The 18754-nt window shown below is 38.9% G+C and overlaps 2 protein-coding genes across 2 annotated transcripts in view; both read left to right on the top strand.

The window, feature by feature from the left end:
• The window catches only part of LOC107709049 (RING finger protein 219-like), a 4540-nt gene extending 401 nt beyond the window's left edge, over nucleotides 1–4139 (top strand). The window contains 6 exon segments of the mRNA XM_016513441.1: nucleotides 1324–1516; nucleotides 1630–1721; nucleotides 2070–2097; nucleotides 2100–2269; nucleotides 2815–2903; nucleotides 3096–4139. Of these exon segments, the coding sequence (XP_016368927.1) occupies nucleotides 1324–1516; nucleotides 1630–1721; nucleotides 2070–2097; nucleotides 2100–2269; nucleotides 2815–2903; nucleotides 3096–4110 (1587 nt within the window). The 3' untranslated portion in view covers nucleotides 4111–4139.
• A 1483-nt stretch (nucleotides 4140–5622) lies between these two features.
• On the top strand, nucleotides 5623–7562 carry LOC107709069 (POU domain, class 4, transcription factor 1-like). Its single transcript, XM_016513456.1, has 2 exons — nucleotides 5623–6092; nucleotides 6390–7562. Exons 1-2 carry the CDS (start codon nucleotides 5970–5972, stop codon nucleotides 7359–7361), a joined length of 1095 nt encoding a protein of 364 aa, XP_016368942.1. The 5' UTR covers nucleotides 5623–5969; the 3' UTR covers nucleotides 7362–7562.
• The last annotated feature ends 11192 nt before the right edge of the window (nucleotides 7563–18754 follow it).

Raw genomic sequence — 18754 nt, 5'->3', positions numbered from 1 at the left:
AGAATGATTTCTGAAGGATCATGTGACACTGAAGACTGGAGTAATGATGCTAAAAAACAGCTTTACATCACTGGAATAAATTACATTTTAAAATATATTTCTGCAACAAATGACAGTAATGTAGTCGCAGCACCAATAGTCCGCTTGATGCAATCAATGTACAACATTGTTTTGCATCAGTTCGATGCTAATGAAGTTATCTCACAAGCGCTCAGCCACTGGGTCTGTCATTATGGGATAATAAAGCCATCATCTGGCAATGACCAATGAATTATGAGATTGAATAAAAATGAAGTAAAACCTCTAACAGTTTACACTGTTGTGATGATACTCTTGAAACAAAGACACACGACACATCAGAAGAACAGGAGGGACAGATGCAATTTTTTAAAACATCAGAAAGCATTCCGAGTAGTAAAAAAAATGTAGTTAGTTTTTAATTGCTATTAAGCCATTTGATCACCCTATACATTATTTTTAATCGGACAGACATCCCATCATGAAAACACCAAGTGGTAATGGCCTTCAGGACACATTTACAGAATGATCACAATCTGATCACAGCAGAATTTATATTACAGGCCTACATTTATACCTAATATAGTGCACCGCTCATTTATCTTGCATGAATGAAGATACTGTTTAAATAATAGGTGTATATTATAGACAAAAAATTTTCTATAACTTAAAACAGCGATAGTATTTTCTACAGTAGAACGCAATGAGGCTTGTTGGAATGGTTTTCTCCCAAAACACAAAATAACAAGAAAGACCAGCCAGCACTTACTTAAACATCTGCTTCTCACTGTAGGCTACACTGTTGCATTTGATGAAGTTATTGAATCCCTGAAATCCTGAGAGTGATGTGAGATAAAATGAGTCAGACAAGGTAGGAAGTGTCAATATTTAGTCACTGCAAACTATGTAAAACATTTGCAAACACAGTACTTGACATGTATCACCTGATCTGATTGGTGTGAGTTTAAGGTGGGCAGGGCAAATTGTTTACATAGGCAGGATGCGAAAACTGGCATGCTAAGGTATATATATATAAATATATATATATATATATAGTGCTTTATACAATACAGTTTGTTTCAAAAGCAGCTTTACAGGGATAAACAGGAGAAAGGGAATAAATAAACATACATGCATGCATTGTAATGTCATGTTAAAAACATTTAATGATTAACATTTAATAATACAAATAATTGTAATTAAAGGCATTTGATTATTTGTTCGCAATGATGATTTTGTTATATTTCTGATATTTAGATAGCTTTTTCTATCCTGTTTGTTTCTATTGATCCTGTGCGATTTAAGATTAACAGTCATGACATTGCATCTACCTGTTGGTTTGCTCTGATCTACATCTCAAAGGTCCGTCAGCCGGTCATTTGTTGCAACAACCATGTGTTCTGCTCCAACTGCATCAAAGTTTGGCTGGAGAAGAGCAGTCAGTGTCCCACCTGTAGAGTGGCCATCACCCCAGAAAACCCCTGCAGAGAAATAATTGGTAATGTCAACCGACCTCACCATCATGTATTGTTAGTTTTATGTGGGATGAGTGTGATTAAATATCTCTCTTTGTCTCTCTTCGTGTATTTGTGTGTGTGTATATGCTCACAGGAGCCACAACTGACGGTGAATCCAGTGAGAGTCATTCTGTGAAGAGACGCCTCTGAAAGACTCGAGGGGAGCTGCTTTTACGAGAATATGAGGTACTTCTAGTCAAACACCCAATGAAATGCTTTGATGAACACAATTTTCTTCCCTGTGTTGACATTTCCTGTATAATGTAGAGTGGAATACCCATTTTACCATGTTTGAATCCATACCACGAAATTCTGCAGACTTCCCTCCAAAATCAGTGCAAAATATGTGAAAAAAATCTGGGCCATTCCATCTGGGCCTCCTCATAACTGACAGACTTGAACTACTAAGCCACTCAACTCCAAATTTGACTTAACACATGTTTTAACACAATGTGCATGTAGGAAATTGTCCTAGCTATGCAATGAAAGCCAGGAAGATTCATTCACTGAGCTTATGAATCAACTGTCTTACAGGATGAAATCAAAACCCTCTTGAAAGAGAACTGAGCCTTGAGATGCAACTTAAGACGGCTGTGGAACCGAGCACAGTCTTGGTTCCTCAGAGTGAAACCAGCACTGTCGACCCGAGCGCTCTGGAGGAATCGGCCAATAAGCTCAGAGCTGCCAATGACCTCTACAGAAAGGTCAAACAGGACCTCGAAAGGTTAAAAGAAGTATGAATGTGATTGCTTTTTTGAATACAATTACAAAATTGGTCAAAAAAAGGAAATATAACCCCATAATTTAACCATTTTAAGATAATATGCATTGACTGTGCTCATTTAACTGAAGGTGTAGAGTTTCATTTTTTTTTAAATTGACTGTCTCTTGTCAGTGAATAATGCACATTTTTTTGTTTTCAAATATTTTGTAGTACATTCTGAGAAAATATATGAAATGAAGTGTTTATTGTTTATTTAATGTGAGAAATTGAATGTCTCATTTGCCATTATTAAACTATTTTATGTATATCTGTGGCTTTAATAATGGATAAATAGATGCACATACTTAAAAAAAAAAATATTATGAATAATATAATATACTTTCCGTACCCACTGTATATATATATATATATATATATATAAGGAGAAATATATATATTCCCAGCTGTTCTCTAGATTTTCACTGACCACTGGAAATATGGGAAATGGAGTTATTTGTGTTCTGTGCTTAAAAATAAAAAAAGTATTTCTAAAAGCAGCATGCTTCTTTCCCTCAGGCTAACAAAACTCTGCGTTCCCAAAATTTTGACCTAATCCAGGAAAACATGCACTTGAAAGCCGAAGTGGACAGCAGATCTCCTCAAAAGTACACACTGTGTTCATAATGTTATGTTGGTGAGGTGTACTGTGAATTGAATTTTGAGTTAGATTGAAATATTACAACAACGAATAGATTATTCATATTTATTTAGTTTATATTTATGTATATTTACACAATATTAGTAACTCAGATGTACAAAATTGATCTCATTTATGTTTGTCTGTGTTTTACGTTGAGGTTTGGCAGGTATACCGTCGCAGCTCTTGAGGCTAAAATTCATCAGTATGAGCGGGACGTGGCGCAGCTGAAAAGAGCTCTGGAGCGCAGCGATAAATACATCAAAGAGCTTGAAGCCCAGAACCAGAGGGACGGCCCTAAGTCTGAAGAAGGTGTTTGTTCAAACGCTGCCTCTGGAGGGACTCAAAACAGAGGGATTGAAAGAATCGCCCTGATGCGAAGGAGCCTGAGTGAAATGGAGGAAACTTCTGTTTGTACAGACCTGGACCGAAAGTGTTCAGAGCTCCCCAACAACCACGGGCGCCTCCTGACAACATCTGAGGTGCGCCAAAGGGTAGGTTTTCTAGGAGGGACCTTGACTCCACAGAAGGATGGACTCAAAGATGTTATGGTTCCTTCTACACACTCCTCAGTTCTCAGATCTCTGAGCTTGAAGAGTCCTGCGGTTTGTAGTGACAGAAAGTTAGGTCTCAGACCTCTCACTTACCTGAGAAGACCCAGTTTTGATGATTGCCAGGGTCCAACCAGCTCATCCTCAGTCAACCAAAGTTTGGAAGTTCATCGTTTGGATGAAAATAGAGAGGAGTTCAAGCGGTCCAAGGACCCTTTGGGTAACAGTGAAGCTTTTATGGATGCGGCGTACTTGGACAAGATCTCTGAGCTGGACTCTATGATGGCTGAAGGTGAGAGCTCCAGCAGTCAGGTCTCTCACCTTCCTCTGGCATCATCATCTTCATCACGATCTCCAGACTTTGATGCCACCCAAATACCAGAACTGGATTTCTGTAGCAACCTCTTTGCTGATCCTGGAACAGCGAGAGAGCACCAAACCGCATCTTTGACTCAGGAGACCACCCATTGTGATGCTGTTACGGCTTCAGAGGAGGATGCTTCAGCTGTTGAGTTCAATGACAGAGCTGGAGTTATGGTGGAAAATCCTACACAGCCCACCAAGCGCAAGTGTCCCCCAGGATTGTCCATCTCCAGTCCATCGAAACTCTCAAAACTAAAGTAGAAGCAGAAGCATCTCAAGTATTTTCCAGCATGGTCTCCACTTTTATCTGATTCAGTGGGTTTACTTCTCAGTGACTTTTTAGGAGTTCAACGAGATTTAACAGCCTTTCTTTTCCCTCAGGGCTTTTTATTAAGAATTTGCCTCACTGTTCATTATTATGACGGCAGTGTGTGCTGGATGATGTTACTATATGTTATAAAAACCATTTCAGTATCCTGACGGGAGAAGGTGTTAACATTACGCTTTTCTCTTGAAATGAAACATTTTTTTTTTGCTATGGAATTTCAACTGTGGAAAGAATAAATGATATTTGTGCATTTGGTTGAAAATATTAAGCCATTTTCTATTTTTCAAATATTTCTGTAAATGTTTTTGTACCTGGATGTTGACTAAATAAAACAAACATGTTGTTTGTCTACAATTAATGGTTTCATTTTTTCACATCTGCAAGTAGTTTCATGGTTTATTGTTATGACAAACACTGTAATTGTCATGATTTTAATAATAGTGCATGCAAAAACATGTCTTTCTGTGTTTAATCGTGAATTATTCCTGTGTCATCACCAGAATACTAAACAAATCTATTTAATATCCACCTCCACAGTCTTTTAGAGAATTAATTAATGCTAGTGAATTAACACTTCATTAGCTCCAACTAGAAGCGTTAGGCGATTAAAAATTCATGCCTGATTAGAGTTTAGTGAAATATACATGAAAGTTAAAGTTGCGTAATCAATCAAGGCAATGCCACCATGCCTTGAGTTAACATGAGCGAAATGTAAATATTCAAATACAAATTACGCTTCTGAAACTGATATAAATACGCACAAATTATATTTTGATGTCTAGAAATGTAATATTTACGTGATTTGTAATGTGCATAGCCTATGAAATGTCGAAAACGATTTTAGTTAAGCTATGCATTTATGTAATATTTTTATTCGTTTTCTTTCCATTTATTTTATTTTATATAAACATAAAATATAAATATCCAGGCTTGCAAATTCTTCTGAAACTGAAATAAACAAATACGAAATGAATAACATTTACAATTTATTGATGCTTTGTTATCTATGCAAACGATTAAAATTGATTAAATGATTTCCCTGTTTAATATATTTTCATGTATCGATTTTAATTCATTTTAATTATCCATATCATAAGAACAAATATGCTTATTGTAAACATTTTAATATTTAAAAATTATATATATATTAAAAAAAAATTGTACCAATTATCTTAAACAATTAGTTTAAGTAAACAAAAAGTGTCTGATTGTTTTGGACATTTTTTATGTAATGTGCTTTACAACATTTATTTATAAAATTCTACAAGTCAGATATTTAAACAGCGCTCATTTGCATATCAAATGTTAGCGGTTACACTGTCACACTGTTTAACGCCACAACATTCTAAGTTAGTTGCGGCAGCGCGCAGGCGCGCAGAATCCACAGGTATGGAAGAAAGCCCCCCTCACCGTCGTTAGGCCGATTTACAGTTCGAGGAGGACACGAGACGCGTAGAGGCGCGACGAGATGAGATGAGAGGAGAGGAGGAGAAGAGAGTCAATCGCGCTCGTCTCGCGAGAATAGGCGAGGCTGTCGGACGAGATGTGAGGGACTCAGGTGTAAGACCGCTCCTCATCCACACACAGCACAGCCAAACAGAGACACACACACACATACACACACACACACACACACACTGCGGGTATCTCCTCTGTTCCATCAGAAGCCGAGCGCTACCGCATCCGCCTGACTGTTGCGAGACGCCAGAAAAGGAGGCGGGAGGAGCTGGACTCTCGCTTTGTTTTTTGTCCTCTTTTCGTGCACTTTATCTGAGCCGGATCCCGCGCAAACATGATGTCCATGAACAGCAAACAGCACCATTTCGCCATGCATCCCAGCTTACCAGAGCACAAGTACACAACTCTGCACTCGAGCTCGGAGGCGATCAGGAGAGCCTGCCTGCAGACTCCACAGGTAAACGAGCTCCAAAACTTCTGCTTTTCTCCTCCCGCGTTCTCCTGCGCGCGCGAGGAGGAGCGCTGGAGGCGCAAATACTGCCTTAATGTTTTTTTCATGTATTCCACAGCAATCATCTGCACGCCTGTGATCTTTTCTGAAGGCATGCTCACTGAAGGCTCAGGCTTCACCCTTTTTTGTATTCATTTTTATGACTGGAAGCCTCTTAAAAGGAATCTTCTCTGTGTTATGTGTTGACACTATTCCCCAGCTGACATCTCCCCTTTCTCTTTCTCCCCGTCTCTCCGACTCCAGCTACAAAGCAACATCTTCGCCAGTCTGGATGAGACGCTCCTGGCCCGCGCCGAAGCTCTGGCGGCCGTGGACATCGCGGTGTCCCAGGGTAAGAGTCACCCGTACAAGCCCGACGCCACGTACCACACGATGAACACCGTGCCATGCTCGTCTGGCTCCACCGTGCCACTCGCCCACCACCACCACCACCATCACCACCACCACCAGAACCTGGAGCCGCCCGACCTCATGGAGCACATCAGCTCGCCGTCGCTCGCGCTGATGCCCAGCGCGCACGAGGGGGCCGGCGGAGGCGGCGGCGGCGGCGGGGGCTTGATCTCCACGTCGGCCCACCTGCACTCCCACATGCACGGGCTCACCCACCTGTCCCACCAGGCTGCTATGAACATGAACTCGCCGCTCACTCACCACGGCCTCTTACCGGGCCACCACGGCGGTGCGCACCAGGGCGCGCCGGGACTCGCCAACAACGGACTGCTCTCCATTAACGACTCGGACACGGACCCGAGGGAGTTGGAGGCGTTCGCGGAGCGCTTCAAACAGCGGCGGATCAAACTCGGGGTGACTCAGGCGGACGTGGGGGGCGCGCTGGCCAACCTGAAGATCCCAGGCGTGGGCTGCCTGAGCCAAAGTACCATTTGTCGCTTCGAGTCTCTAACTCTGTCTCACAACAACATGATCGCGCTCAAACCCATCCTCCAGGCGTGGCTGGAGGAGGCCGAGGGCGCCCAGCGCGAGAAAATGAGCAAACCCGACATTTTCAACGGCAGCGAGAAGAAGCGCAAGCGGACCTCCATAGCGGCCCCGGAGAAACGATCTCTGGAGGCGTATTTCTCAGTCCAGCCCCGGCCGTCGTCGGAGAAAATCGCAGCTATAGCTGAGAAATTGGACCTCAAAAAGAACGTGGTGCGAGTATGGTTTTGCAACCAAAGACAAAAACAGAAGAGGTTGAAATTTTCCGCGGCGCACTGATGGACTACTTCTAGAAAAAAAAAAGAAACTGACTTTTGGGGACCAAGGAACATCGCTTTGGCTCAAACGCGTGTGCTCATGATTAGTACCGTTTTATTTTCACAACTCATGTTTCTTTTCACTGTACTGGTGAATGTGAAGTATGCAAATAACAGGTAATCCAGATGAACTACTTTTCTGGGGTTCAACTCTACTTAGATACACCCCCCCCCAATGAATGACGAAAAATAGCCATTGATGGATTACCTCATCGTTTAACTCTATCCTATTTATTTATTTATTTATGTTCGGCATATTTGTGTATTTATTCATTCGTACAGGGAACTGCTATATTTTTGATTATTAGATGTGTTCAAAGCAGATCCCCTTTTCACAGTCTTGCTGATGAACTAATGTGATCATTCAGTGTTTCAAAGGTCTGCTCTGATGAATACACAACTCAAGAAAACGAAGGAAATTATACAGAGTCCCTTTGAAATAATAAAGGTGGCAACCACCGCTCGTATTTGTTGAAATTGCACTGAAATCTATTGTTATTTAGATTGGTTAGATATATTCAAATGCTTTTGTATATATATAAATATACGTACAAATGACACTTGCTCACCGTGCAAAACTCAATTTTATTTTCTATTTATTTTTATTATTATGATTATTTTGGCAAATCAGAATTCTTCCTCTGCGGATATTAGTCAACTCGCATGATAAAGATGATTATACTTACATTCCAAAGGAAAATTGTCCTAAAATATTATTTCGTTGGTTTGTATACTTTGGTTTGCAGTGCAAACATTCTATGCATTGAAAAAAAAAAAATACCAAGCATAACATAGAGTATCTACTGGTAGACCTTTGTGGATGGTGTAAGTCACTGTTTAATGCCTGTTTTCACATAAAGACACAACGTTGTTTGTCGTGTTAATTGTTCCTGAAAAGAGTTGTAATGATTTTTATTTTGTGCACAAGTATGTTTACAAACAGTGGCCACGTGCGCATCACGAGACGTCAAACTCTGTCATACCTGTGCACCTGTCCAACAGTCTGCTGTCTTACCATCTTATCATCCAAACTTTTCTCCATTCTGTAAGCCAAATCCAGCTGCCGGGACACAAGTCTCGGCAATCTTCTAAATAAAAGATGGAAAATCAAAGTCGAGTCTGTCATTGAGGTGTATTTGATGAGAATCTTATTCTACAGCACAAACAGACACATTTTTCGTTCTCAGACATATTCAGCCAAATGTAGTATTTACATTTACACATCGAGAAATGTAAAATGTATTCATTTTTATTACGATTCATAATTTTATCAGCACATACCCACCGCTATCAATAACCTTTTTTTTAAATAGTGCACTGCACAATTAAATTCAAAATACATACAATTTTCGTAAAACACTATTAGGAAAAAACGGCGAAACGATGGACCCAGAAATTTTATGCCATAATTAAAACGTAATACATGCAATGGCGCAAAACAAACAAACAAACAAACAAAAAAACAATATTAGCCCAAACCTCGTGTGTTTTGAAAGAGAAAATCGATCCAGAAACATTTCGCCTCTTTCTTTTTCGATCTTTCTCTCTTTCTTTCTTTCTTTCTTTCTTTCTTTTAATCTCTTACATTGGTATGATTGGCTTCCTTAGCAGCGCACATCTTTGATATACAGTCATTACTCCGGAAACATGAATTATTTATACATTTTATTTCTCTTCATTTCCATGATCTGGAATTCTCAGTCTAGACTGTGCATTCCGTTAGACCAGCAAAAAACTTTTTTTTTTAAAATAACGAAATTCAAGTTTTTAACTGTTAACAGGAAAATGTCTTCAATTTAACAGAATAAATTGCAGACAAAATAGTAAATAAGAGACAAGACGGTCAATAATAATAATAATAATAATAATAATAATAATAACAATAATAAACAGTGATGAAAACAGAATAATATTAGTGATACTTTTTAATAAATGCCGCACCATTTCGGCCATGATTCTACTTGAGCATTAATTTTAAATACCCTTACTACGGTTTATTAAATAATTCATGCTCTGTGGTTTGGAAAATTAATAAACGGAATACAACAAGACACTAATTAAAAAGCTCGGTAATTGTTATCGGCGCCCTAATGGGATGTTAGCGTGTCAAACAAATGGAATTTTTTGGCCATGCACGTGTCTGCTAAATGAGGTAACATGAGTGTTACATTAGATCTCCATCTAATAGCAGACGAAAACTCTGCGTATTTTTTCCTCAAAACTGAAGCGAAGGCTGTGGAAAAGAGGACGGGTTTTTACTCGGCCGAACGCCTCATGGATCTATTAATCAAGAGATACTTCATCAACACAACTCAACAGCATCCCACCCTTAAAGTTCAGCTGCTACACACAGCGACAACAAGAACACCGGCTTAACCCATTTGAAAGCAAAAAGAGAAACACTCTGCGGAATGATGTGAAAGAGAAAAAAACATCGGGGAGCAATCGGGGAAAGTTAAAGATGTTGTATAGGGTTTTACACGGTTAAATGCATGAATTAATAGAGCAGTGAGAATGGTTCTGATCAAATCGTGATCATTAGTATTAAAAAAAAATTAAAATGATCTATTTTCTGCAGAAATCAACCCATCTAGATATTATAGATTTTGATTATTTTAAAATATTTTTTTTTAAACTAAAGAATAAATCAAATCCAAATGTGAACTTATTAACCTTAGATTTATCCAGGAGAGACTCCCTATTGGACTAAGGTATTTGACTGAAGAAAACAATTATTTTACATTTTTGGGCAAATGAATACAGCCAATATGTGACATTTTTGTTATTCATATGATAAATTACACTATATTACTAAAAATAAAAAATTAAATAAGCAAATAATCTATTATATGACTACATGATGGCATTAACCATTTATTATTATTTTTTAAACATGTAATTAACAATTTGGCCGCTGTAGCAACTAAAGCAGCCCGTTTAATGTGGAACACGTGCACACAGAGCAAATGCACGGCTCTGTATTGGTTCTAACCATGTCCATGAAGGATGGCCCGTGGACGGAAATGTCAAACAGGGGGTTGGGAGAGCGAATCCTCTGGATCTGTGTTCATTTCCAACTTGTATTTATTCAGTGATCTTCAGCATCTCGCCAGCGATGAGGGGAGGCAGGCTATTGACACAACGGCATATTTCAATCACAAGGGGTTCAGAGTCAGACCAAAAAGCTATTTGTTTAATAAATCCGTCATTTAAGTTGAAAAATATTTGATAAGCAAGGCTGACCCCCCCTCCAAACCCGCAGCTGAGAGGAAATAGAGGTTAAAGTCTTTATGCAGATCAAAACCTGCTCGGCTCTCTGCATTTATCTGCGCATCAAATGCTGCTCTATCGCAGACAGGTCGACTCCAGAAGCGAACACACCCTTCAAGAACAAACTGACAGAAATTAAAAAGCCAGCATGGTTCCTGCCAAACAATATCCAGCTATAGCTTTAAGCACGTGAGAATTGTGGCTGATCCAACTCTCCCATTGGATTGCTAGAGTAGCTGTCAGTATGTTTCTTTATGATGGGCTGTATAAATGTCAAGTGCTTTCTCTCATCCTGTCTCTTTAACGCTCTCATGGCCCCGGGCCCTGCACTTTTTGACCTTCTATTGAACACACTCGCCCCTCATCATTATCCTCATTTTGCCTCTGGTGTTCATCGTTTGTTCCAGCAATCCCTCTTCAGCAAAGCGTGGAGATATTTACAAACCAGCTCTGGGTGACACTGTTTACAAATGGGCCCTTCACATGGAGTTTTGAAGCCATTTGATTGCACAAAGAGAGTGTGGGAAAAGTGTGGCGATGTTATTATACATCTCTAAATCAATTTAGAAAAAAAAAGAAGAAGAAAAAAAAAAAAGAAGCAAACATGCTTTCTAATAGGGAAGAAAAATAGACAACAATGAGATGCATGGAGAACAATTGGAGACTTTTGCTCCAGGCTCTTCCTTTTCAAATTTCTCTGAGAAAACGACCCCAGTAATTTCATACGTCTCTCCTTTCGAAAGAGATCTCAACAATGTCTCAAACTGTGCTCAGATTTGTAAAAGTCTGCAATCAAAAGAGTTCAATAAGGACTCATTTGAAGACACATTTCTCTTCAAAGACCAAACGATCTATCCAAATTAATTTTATAGCTCTATCCTCTCACTTTCTCTTAACAGTTGTCTCAATGAGTCTTAACTGAGAACTCCATTAAGCTATGAAAGAACAAATTTTCTTCTTAATGCACAAAAATCATATTTTCCAGTCCGATAGATAGCTAGATAGATAGATAAATGACAAAGTCTTTAAAGATTATAGACATTTTTAATATTTAATATAATTTTTAAAATGTAATTGTTTTTATTAATTATAATACCATGTCAAAATTATGCCACTACATCATAAGAGCCATCTCATTTCAACTTTTTGCTTAATTCTGCTAAACCACTGATGATATTAAGACAGCAGTTGAATCATCAAACATTACTGCCTGTAGAATGACATCAAACAGCTTTAGCAGAAACTTCAACAGATCTTTACATGGGGAAAATAGGCAGCTGATCATTTATCCCAATGAATGGCTTATCGATCACAGATGTCTGCACGCAGAGGTAAAGATAGCCCTAATGCGATACATTATGCATGAAACATATCCCAAACAAGATCTGACAGGACGGGCCAACACTGTGTCACTATAAACTCATTGAGTCGTCACATTTCAATCTGGATAAGCCTGAACCGCCGATGAATGACTGAATATATTCATCAGCCTGAGTCTAGTGGAAGTTTGAAACTTTGTGTGCGTGTTCCAGACTTAAAGGCTGTGTGTGTGTATGTGTGTCGGATGAGACGGAGGATGTGTGTGTGTGTCTGTGTAGATAATGAGAGAAGCGGCCTGGGCCACCCCTGTGCTCACCACCACACCATCAAATATTCATCAGTGTTGATTAAACAAGACACCGGCCGCAGATCTGGTGGCACTGGGCTAGAACGCCCAACCATATGCAAAAAGAGGAATGAAATGGGCTGGAATGTCCTGCAGCCTGAGGTCAGCAGGTGGATGTGACATCAGAATTACTGCAGCCTCACAGAGGTGAGCTCAGACACGAGGATGATGATGGTGATGAGAGAGGACAGGAAATGAGAAGCCATGTGAGAACAGATGAGAGATGAGCACTCAAAGAGAGGGAATGAAATTAGGAAAGAGAAAGGACAAGAAAAAAACAAACCTGATTTTTCAGGTTTTTTAAAAACGGTTTCTCTCTCTCTCTGTGTGGAATAAAAAAAAAATTTGAAGAATCTTCACACAGATATTTTTTCATACAACAACAGTCCACAGTGACAATGGCTGTAAAACTCTAAATAAATAAATGTAATTTTTTGAATTTTCTGTTCATTAAAGAATCCAAAAAATGGATTACATTTCAGCAAAAAATATTATGCAGCAAAAACTGTTTTCAACATTGATAATAATAATAATTTCTTTCTTGAGCAGCAAATCAGCATATTAAAATGATTTCTGAAGGATCATGTGACACTGAAGACTGGAGTAATGATGCTGAAAATTCAGCTTTACATCACTGGAATAAATTACATTTTAAATTATATTTTTTAGATTGTAATAATATTTCACAATTTTACTTTATTGTATTGATCAAATAAATGCTGAGCATAAGAGACAAAAACAACCCCAACTTTTGAACGCTAGTTTATGTAAAATATAAAACAGTTTGTTCTGATCCTTGTTTACAAGCTCAATTACGCAAGTTACATTTGCTGGTACATAATTTCACCAGTAGGTGGTGACAAGTGACTATCTTTATGAGTGAGTCATTGAATCATTTACACAACTGATTCGTTCAAACACACCAATTCATTTAAGGAATGAAACAAGTGACTGTATTGAGTCATTTACTCAAATGATTTTATCACACACATTGATTCATTCAAGGAATAAAAATGGTCTGTTTTTATGAATAAGTCCCTGAATCATTCACTAAACCAGTTCGTTCAAAAACACTGATTCAGGAACAAAACAAGTGACTCTTCATGAATCATGAATCAATCACTGGGTAAATGACTCAACCAATTCTTTTTGAAGTCTGGCAGACATGGTCATTATGAACTGTAATTATATGCAAAAGAGATATATTAAGATTCATCAGAAAATTTCCTTTTCATACACAGCCGTAGTCATATACAGTAGGTGTTATATTTGATTTGAATGCTATAGTGAAGAGTAAAGTTTTCAGGCATTGATGATTTCATTGCTGGACGAACTGTTTCTTTAAGAAGAACACAGTGGAGGAGTGGATCAGGCCGAGGAGAGGAGTGAACTTGACAGGACAGGAATAGTGGAATAGATGGGTGGAAAAAAATGAATTGAAAAGAAGAAGAGAGGAGAAGAGAGGTCGGTCACTCCCGAGCACATTAAATATTTCATGAGATGTGTGGTTCAGCAGAGACAGGAAAGAGCGTGGTCAGAGAGGTTAGCCCAACTCATTTACAGCACCGGAGAGAACGAGAGAGAGAGAGAGAGAGAGAGAGAGAGAGAGAGCATTAAGAGTAAGATGTGTGTTTTAGTACTGTCACTCAGCACTCGATCATACATTACAACAATTATTTGCTATTTGGGAGAGAAAAACTCTCAAAACATGACAAAGTTTAAACCGTCAGAGTGGTTTGACTGGTTATGCCAACTCATCCTGCATTGTCAAGTCAAGTCAAGTCACCTTTATGTGGGTTGTTTCAGGGTTGGCATCATCTGAGGTCCTCTGAGGGGTTGTTTGTGTTATTGTTTGTGTTATAAACATGAATCAGTCCCCAAATCATGCATTTTGTTGAAAAGACATGTGTTTTTATTTTTACTTTGATGGTAGCCATTGAGTTCCATTGTATGGAAAAAAAAAATAGAAAAGTAAATAAATAAATAAAATACTATGGAAGTCAATAGGGACCAGAAACTGGGTGAACTCTCCCTTTAAGCCATTTCTAGTGTCAAGAATAGACTTGGGCTCTTTTGACTCAGATCAGTAAGCAACCACCTGGCAATGCCCAGGCAACCACACAGAACACCCTAGCAACCACATAGCAACTGTTAGATGACCACCCAGAACAGCCGCTGCATTGCAACACTCTGACAACCATCATTCATATTTTCTGCATAAAACGTAAAATGTTGCTTGAATTTAATGTTTATTAAATGAATCAAAGATTTTTCTGTTTTGTTTGTTGAACTCTGTGACATCATTCAGGAGTCTGTGCATGAAATATATATATAATAAAATGTAAAACTGTAAAATAAATGTAATAATATTAAAACAAACAAACAAACAAACAAACAAACAAATAAATATTATTTCAAATAAATAAATGATGATTTGTTCTAAGAGGTAGGGTTAGTCTGTATAATTCAAAAGAAAACCAGTGGACATCTATGGTTTGTGCTCATTTAGGTAAAAATGCATGGGTATTTGTGAGGGTGAGTGTGTGATCTCATTAACATCCTGCTGCCAGACTGAAATTTCATCCATTAGATCCTGTTACACATTACACATACACACACACACACACACACACACACACACCACAAACACACACATAGAATTACACCCGAGATGCTCAGATAAATCTTTGAGCAGTTCCTCTACAGGCCATTGTTCCAGTGCACGTTAAATGCACATTCATTCTGACAAACCCCTCAGACGGCACACGTGAAGGAAATCTTTGGCCAAATATAGCATCACTTTCCCAGCACTCCTTCGCACGGCAGGACCAAACCAGAGAAGACACCTGCAACACCCTGAAACACACACACACAGCTGCAGTTCATTCCCAGTCATTTTCGTCTCGTTTTATCAGCCCGTCATCCTGACAGACCATCATTCACCTTTATTTATATAGCGCTTTTAACAATACAGATTGTGTCAAAGCAACTGAACAGCATTAATTAGGAAAATAGTGTGTCAATAATGCAAAATGACAATAGTAAACACTAATTTTTTCAGTTAAAGGCAGTTCATCATTGAATTCAGTGATGTCTTCATTCAGCTCAGTTCATAGTATCATAGTATCTGTGCAATCAAGGCGACGATATCGCTGGAAATGAAGTGTCTCCAACTAAGCAAGCCAGAGGCGACAGCGGCAAGGAACCAAAACTTCATCGGTGACAGAATGGAGAAAAAACCTTGGGAGAAACCAGGCTCAGTCGGGGGGCCAGTTCTCCTCTGGCCAGACCAAACCAGCAGTTCAATTTCAGGCTGCAGCAAAGTCACATTGTGCAGAAGACTCATCTGGTTCCTGTGGTCTTGTCCCGGTGGTCGTCTGAGACAAGGTCTTTACAGGGGAATAACATCTGTATCTGGTGTTCATCTAGTTGTCCTGGTCTCCGCTGTCTTTCAGGGCTGTAGAGGTCCTCTCTAGGTGCTGATCCACCATCTGGTCTGAATACGTACTGGATCCGGGTGACTGCAGTGACCATCTGATCTGGATACAGACTGGATCTGGTGGGTTGTTTCAGGGTTGGCATCATCTGAGGTCCTCTGAGGGGTTGTTTGTGTTATTGTTTGTGTTATAAACATGAATCAGTCCCCAAATCATGCATTTTGTTGAAAAGACATGTGTTTTTATTTTTACTTTGATGGTAGCCATTGAGTTCCATTGTATGGAAAAAAAAAATAGAAAAGTAAATAAATAAATAAAATACTATGGAAGTCAATAGGGACCAGAAACTGGGTGAACTCTCCCTTTAAGCCATTTCTAGTGTCAAGAATAGACTTGGGCTCTTTTGACTCAGATCAGTAAGCAACCACCTGGCAATGCCCAGGCAACCACACAGAACACCCTAGCAACCACATAGCAACTGTTAGATGACCACCCAGAACAGCCGCTGCATTGCAACACTCTGACAACCATCATTCATATTTTCTGCATAAAACGTAAAATGTTGCTTGAATTTAATGTTTATTAAATGAATCAAAGATTTTTCTGTTTTGTTTGTTGAACTCTGTGACATCATTCAGGAGTCTGTGCATGAATTCATATTCTGTGCATGAATTATTAAATAACAATATTTTAAATATTTGGGTGGTTATTAAGAAGAAGTTTATGAATAATTGATCATGTCTCCGATGTTTTGATCTGTGACGGTTTGTGTGTCAGGACGATTATATTGAATTGACCCATAAAAATTTAGCTATACTGTATGTGTAATGTATGCATGCCGAAAAATAAACATCTTAAGGAAAAAATTAGTGGAGAGTTGTATTTTTTCCCCCTAATGCATATTCTTCTAAATATTTCTAAAAACTTTTGATTATCAGAACAAAAGTTATTTGTGTGTGTGGGTAGGTGTGGGTAAAACCAGAAAAGACCTACATTGTGGGGACATTCCAATGACTAAATAAATATAAAATAATGCGTTAATAAAAATGCTAAATGGTTTAAATAATAATAATAAATAAATAAATAAATAAATAGTTCTGTGTCTGGGCGAGACGGCCGCGGGTCATCGGGAGTGAGAACGGTCTCTAACCAGAGCCCACCAGGGACACCTCGAGCCCCCCTGATGTCTGAGACTGACAGGTAAGACTGGAGCCCCGGTGAGCTGGATTTGCCCTCGTGTTCTCGCAACGCCGGCCCAACGCTCGGTCAACCTGATCAAGCTGTCAGGGTGAGGGCAGGAAATGAAGGTGAATGAGAGGTCAGATTGACACCAACAACATCATCAGTGGACTGTCTGACATGCGCTACACTCAGTGTCCGATAGACTCCAGAAATGATTCATTAAATCTGAAGTGTGTAAATTCTGCATCACTAGCGACAATAAACGGAATTGCAAAAAACGGTTTTCAAACAAGTTTCCAGCACACTCCCCTCATCTGTCATTGGCCAAGCAACCACATAGCCCCACCCCTAACGCATACTGTTGGTTTAGAGTCAGACAATGTTACACTGTAAAACTATTTTTTTTGATGTTGTAAATACAACTTACTGGAGTATGTTTTACAAGTAAATACTATTGCAGTCGATTTAATTCAGTGTTACTTGCCGTTTCTTTGTGAAATTTACCACCAATTTCTGAGTAAAAACCGTATCAAAGTAAATCGTACACCCTGCACTTACAGTAGAAGCCCAAAGTCCACTAAGGTTTTTATGCGTATGGTAGATTATCATCATAAGCATAGTACGCATGTACTGTACATGCACAGCCAGACCGTTTGTTTAGCCGCTCATACTCTGTACGCTCAGCTCGCACATGTGCCTTGAATTGTATTTCACAGCAACTAGTTTGTCCACAAAGTGGCAACACTGGCCCGAACTGTTGTTTCACAGCCAAAATAGAAAAAGATGAGACCAAGTGTGCAGCACACCTCCTGAAAAGTGAAGGCAAAACATTTTGATCACTATCTAGTGGCTGGCTGCAGTATAGGTCATAAACCCCGCCCTCTCCATGTAAATGAATGAGATGCTAACCAAACTAAATTTGATTATAATCAAATTAGACTTCAAATACATTTTCCAGATGTTTCTGTCATTTTAGGTAGCATCACGCTGCTGTATGTTCAAGCGTTTGTTTTTTCTAATAAGTTTGCTTTTACTTAGTTATTTGATGCTATTAAAAATGGGGTGTGGCGTCATGATTGTGTGTTTGTGATTGGGTCTGCAAGAGTTTGGGTTAAGGATCCATGATATTATCGGACCAATATCGGAATCGGCCGATAACGGATTTAAATGTAAATATCGGCATCGGCCCCATATGAAAAATTATGCCGATATGTCTTGCCGATAAGAGGAATACATTAACTGACATGTGCTCAGGGTGTGCTAGCGATTAGATCATGTCAGCATTATGGCTCATTCTTGAAGCAAAGTTTTGCCTGAATGATGATTAGATTCACTGTTTTGGATCGCTGCATTTAAACTGAGAATGCACCTACAGTAATAATGCGTAAATATACGGTAATAGCCCGTGCAGCGGCAGCCTCCCCCGGGTCCTAATGCCCGTTCGGTAAGGAGTATTAATTCCGTCGGGGGCGCTGTTGGCCTACTTATAATAAAATGAAAGCAAAATACCCAAATAATATTTATACTGTGTTTCTGAATAAATAAAGCAGTAATTGATGCCATAAAATCATGAGTATGTCTTGATTTAAAGGTCAGAAGCTTACATGAACAAAAATAAATAAATCACAAACATGACACTTAAATTAAATAATTTTATATACACTGATTTATTCATTAATGTGTAATATGTTATATATTTAAACAAATTATGAGCTCTAAAAGATTTTCAGAATTTTTACAACTATTTTGCTTTAGACCATTTACCAATGTTAAATCATAAAATAAAATGTTGAGCACTGC

This window comes from Sinocyclocheilus rhinocerous, unplaced genomic scaffold, assembly GCF_001515625.1.
Source record: "Sinocyclocheilus rhinocerous isolate Xijiao unplaced genomic scaffold, SAMN03320098_v1.1 scaffold835, whole genome shotgun sequence".
NCBI lineage: Eukaryota > Metazoa > Chordata > Actinopteri > Cypriniformes > Cyprinidae > Sinocyclocheilus > Sinocyclocheilus rhinocerous.
Note: the sequence above shows the minus strand (reverse complement) of the source record. Positions and strands in the feature narration are given on the sequence as shown.

Excerpts from the sequence above, each read along its gene's own strand:
- LOC107709069 (XM_016513456.1), top strand. The coding sequence starts at position 5,970 with ATGATGTCCATGAACAGCAAACAGCACCATTTCGCCATGCATCCCAGC. Across the intron at positions 6,093-6,389 it reads CCTGCCTGCAGACTCCACAG|CTACAAAGCAACATCTTCGC; the intron begins GTAAACGAGCTC and ends CTCCGACTCCAG.